At 35.1% G+C, this 3,585-nt stretch overlaps 1 protein-coding gene across 1 annotated transcript in view; it reads right to left on the bottom strand.

Moving 5' to 3' along the window:
- Positions 1-715: 715 nt before the first annotated feature.
- The window catches only part of LOC127422890 (homeobox protein Dlx4b), a 5,561-nt gene continuing 2,691 nt past the window's right edge, over positions 716-3,585 (bottom strand). The window contains exon 3 of the mRNA XM_051666710.1: positions 716-1,242. Coding sequence (XP_051522670.1) covers positions 991-1,242 — 252 coding nt within the window. The 3' untranslated portion in view covers positions 716-990. The remainder of the gene's footprint in view (positions 1,243-3,585) is intronic.

Genomic DNA, 3,585 nt, shown 5'->3' with positions numbered 1-3,585 from the left:
TTAGTGATCTTGAAGGAAAAACATCAGAATATATATATATATATATATATATATATATATATATATATATATATATATATATATATATATATATATATATATAATAATAATAATAATAATAATATTTCCAATAATTGCTAGCCTCCTCAAAATAATACAATACTGCGTAAACGGAACAGGTGTTTCAGGTGACAATCCTGGTCAGAACCCACTTATACCCACATTAAAAAGCTCATTTTACAGTCATTGTCTTGATAATAAATTCTTTATAAATCTTAACCTCCAATCTGCTCAGGTGAGTTGGTAAAACAAAATTCAAAACTCATACAAATTGAGTGAAGTTGTTGTGTAAATTGGTGCAACTAAATATTTAACTGTAAATAACTCATTCCAGTTTCGATGATTGCGACCAGGGCCATAGCAAAGTATTCAGGGCCCGCTTACTGTATATTGCTCTGGGCCCCTTTGCTATTAAAAATACAGTTTAGAATTAAATGTGGGGGGCCCCCTGGACCTGTGGGCCCCTAGAATCACTACCACCTTTCACCCCGCTAGCTACGGCCCTGATTGCGACCATAGTTGCATGCTATTTATGAGCAATTTATATGGACACAATGCAAAAAGGCTACTCTGTTTGTTTTATAGTTAAAACAATACGCTATAACGTAGTAATAATGTCAACAATTATTATTATTAGGCCTATTCAAATTCAAATTGTTTAGTAAAACCTTCACAATAAAGCAAATCTTTTCATATATCCTTTATTTAAAACAAATATTAAGAAATCTGGAAAAGTTGAAATGCTACTATTGTGTATTATGGGAGTCACAGGCACCTGCTTGCATAAAGAGTAAAACACAGTCCTTTCAAACACACAAAGTAATACAACACATGAACATTGTAAAGGAAAAGACCTTCACAGGCATAGATCTACAGATGGGCAGGTGTCAAGACTGAATGGAGTCTCTGGCTCCGTTTTTCCTATTTTAATCACATCATCTGAGGTCTGGGCACAGGATCCTGGTGGTGTGGAGGATACCAGTGTCCATAACTGTTCATATAACTGCTTGGGTGCATGGATGGCACTTTGTTGGCCATGGAGACCTCCCAGAGCTGCGACAGACCCGGAGAACAAGGAGAGGATGAGGAGGTGGTGTGAAGCATCTCCCCTTCAGGTCCACTGTACCCGTGCTTCATTATCTTCTTATATTTCGAGCGCTTGTTTTGAAACCATATTTTAACCTTCAATAAAGAGAGTAGAAAAATGTGCATTAAAATACTTAAATCTCTGATACATTTTCCAGCTAGTTTTATGATGTTTAGATCAAGTCATATTTACTTCTAAAGCGCATTTAAAAACAACTTGACCCAAAGTGTTATGCGTTACAACTGTAGCAAAATTTCAAGAACAAAGAATAGAACATACGGAAAGTAAAGGGTTTCAGAATGGAGGCTTAATTTAATACAGTTTAGCTATCAGGTGACAGCGGTCTATGTTCAAGATGCTTTCTTTGTTCATTATAAAATTACTAATACTCGAATTTGCCAGACAGCTCCAACAATCTTTCCTTGAGATGGACTCTTTGACATTGCTGCGTTTCATTACATGCATGCTCTGCAATTGTTCCACCATGCCATTTTGATGAGGGCAGCGATGCATGTGTCTGACAAAAACAATCACAGCGTAAAATTAATCGAACTGAAATGACTCCCAGAGAGTTTATTTGGAAGAAAACATTGTAAAAGTGATATTATTTTTCCGCTGATACTGATACATTTAGCATGGAGTTGCAACATATTCATAATATAGCCACCCACCATTTAACATTTAAAGTTTTTTTATGATTTGGCCAGAACTTTAAATGTCTTTATTTCATTGAAAAAACGTTGAGATGTGTCCTAAATGATGTAGGAGTTTACAGTTTGCTTGCACATGTGCAAACAATGTGGGTCTGACCTCTGTACTCAATTTGGAATAGACACCTTTGAGGGTAAAACCTACAATTGTGCCTTCAGAAGGATTCGGCTGAGCCCCAGTACAAAAGAACACCAGCCACCAATCCCCTCGCACACTGCAAGTCTGACTCAGAGAGCCCACCTAACATAGTTTCCATAACCTCAGACAATCAAAATCTATGCAATGGTTTTAACAATGCTATTAGTTTGGCTGTCAACAGATTTAAAAAAACACATGTAAAGTGGATTTTCTTTTTTATTTCCAAAGACTGGTTTGCCAAACAGCTTTTATGGTGAGGTGATGGATTCCAGACCTATGTTATATGTGTAAAGAGGGACTTGGACGAGCCAAAACATGCGCTGTGTGGCACTTGTTTATGTGCCTTCAATCGTGATTATGGATCAAATGGAAAATGACTGCACATCAGTGCAACCTATATCATCAGAATGTGTGCTTAAATACATTTTATTCACAAATAGTTGGTTAAATCTCCAGTGTGAGGCATTTTTTAACAGATGACAGGAACTCTTTGATGCGCTTTGATGAAAACCGAGGCGTAATCAGACAGGAAACCTCTTATAGCTGTGGGACAGACTGAACTCATTCTACATGCCCAAAATGAGGAGCAACCTGTCACACTGAGAATGGCAAGTGTGTAAGGCAAAGATGAAGAGGGAGTGAAAAAATAAATAAAAAATAAAGTGAATGTAAAGGGAAGGCTTATACTATGTGTACCATGGGTAATGGCATGTTTCAATTTTTCTGCATCCACAGACACCACGCATGCATTAATATTTCAATTACACCAGTTAAAGATCTTATTAATCAGTATAACATGGACATAACATGTAATGACATCAATTGATTAGCCTTGTCAAAGTGGATACAAATGATGTTAACTGAACATAATCAATAAATACAAGATTTAAAAAAACACAGTAACTCTTTATTTTACTCTGCCCATGTTGCACAAATTACATGTTACTATTATTCATTACTATACACTGTAAATACTAATAGTTATCGCACAATCTAAAAAATATATAATAAAAAATAAAACAGTTTACTCAACTTAAGCTTAATTATTTCTATTCTTACTAGTTTTAATTAAGTTACCATTACTCTCTAAACCCTAAAGTTGTCCTTAATAAAAACATTTAAGTGGTTCTAATTAAACAGTACTTGAAGTGTCACATTTTGGAATAATAACTCAAATACATACGTTCTTTAAACTTTGGCTTCGAGTACTACTTACTCAAAATTATCAAGTACAAACATGCGGCTGTGTGGAATACCCATAAGCCCTTGCGCTTGAATAAATGATGTACTATATGCTTGGTCAAAGCAAGGGAACTTATGTAGAAAAATATTAATTGTGATTAAAATAATTATCTATTTTTAATTCTTATAACTATTGTTGTTGTTTTATTGTAGCTGGTAGCTGGTGAACTTGGAGCCTGTTAAATTTAAGCCATTCTTCTTTACTCAGTTGTGTGCACTAAGAAGTACTGAGGAGAATCCAGTGTGCCATATGGTTAACTGAGATTCCAGTCATAATTTCCCTTATACTGACATGCTAAAACTTGAATCATTAAAATAAACAATGATATTTGAATCACAGATGAGTT

This window comes from Myxocyprinus asiaticus, chromosome 32 (genome assembly GCF_019703515.2).
Source record: "Myxocyprinus asiaticus isolate MX2 ecotype Aquarium Trade chromosome 32, UBuf_Myxa_2, whole genome shotgun sequence".
NCBI lineage: Eukaryota > Metazoa > Chordata > Actinopteri > Cypriniformes > Catostomidae > Myxocyprinus > Myxocyprinus asiaticus.
Note: the sequence above shows the minus strand (reverse complement) of the source record. Positions and strands in the feature narration are given on the sequence as shown.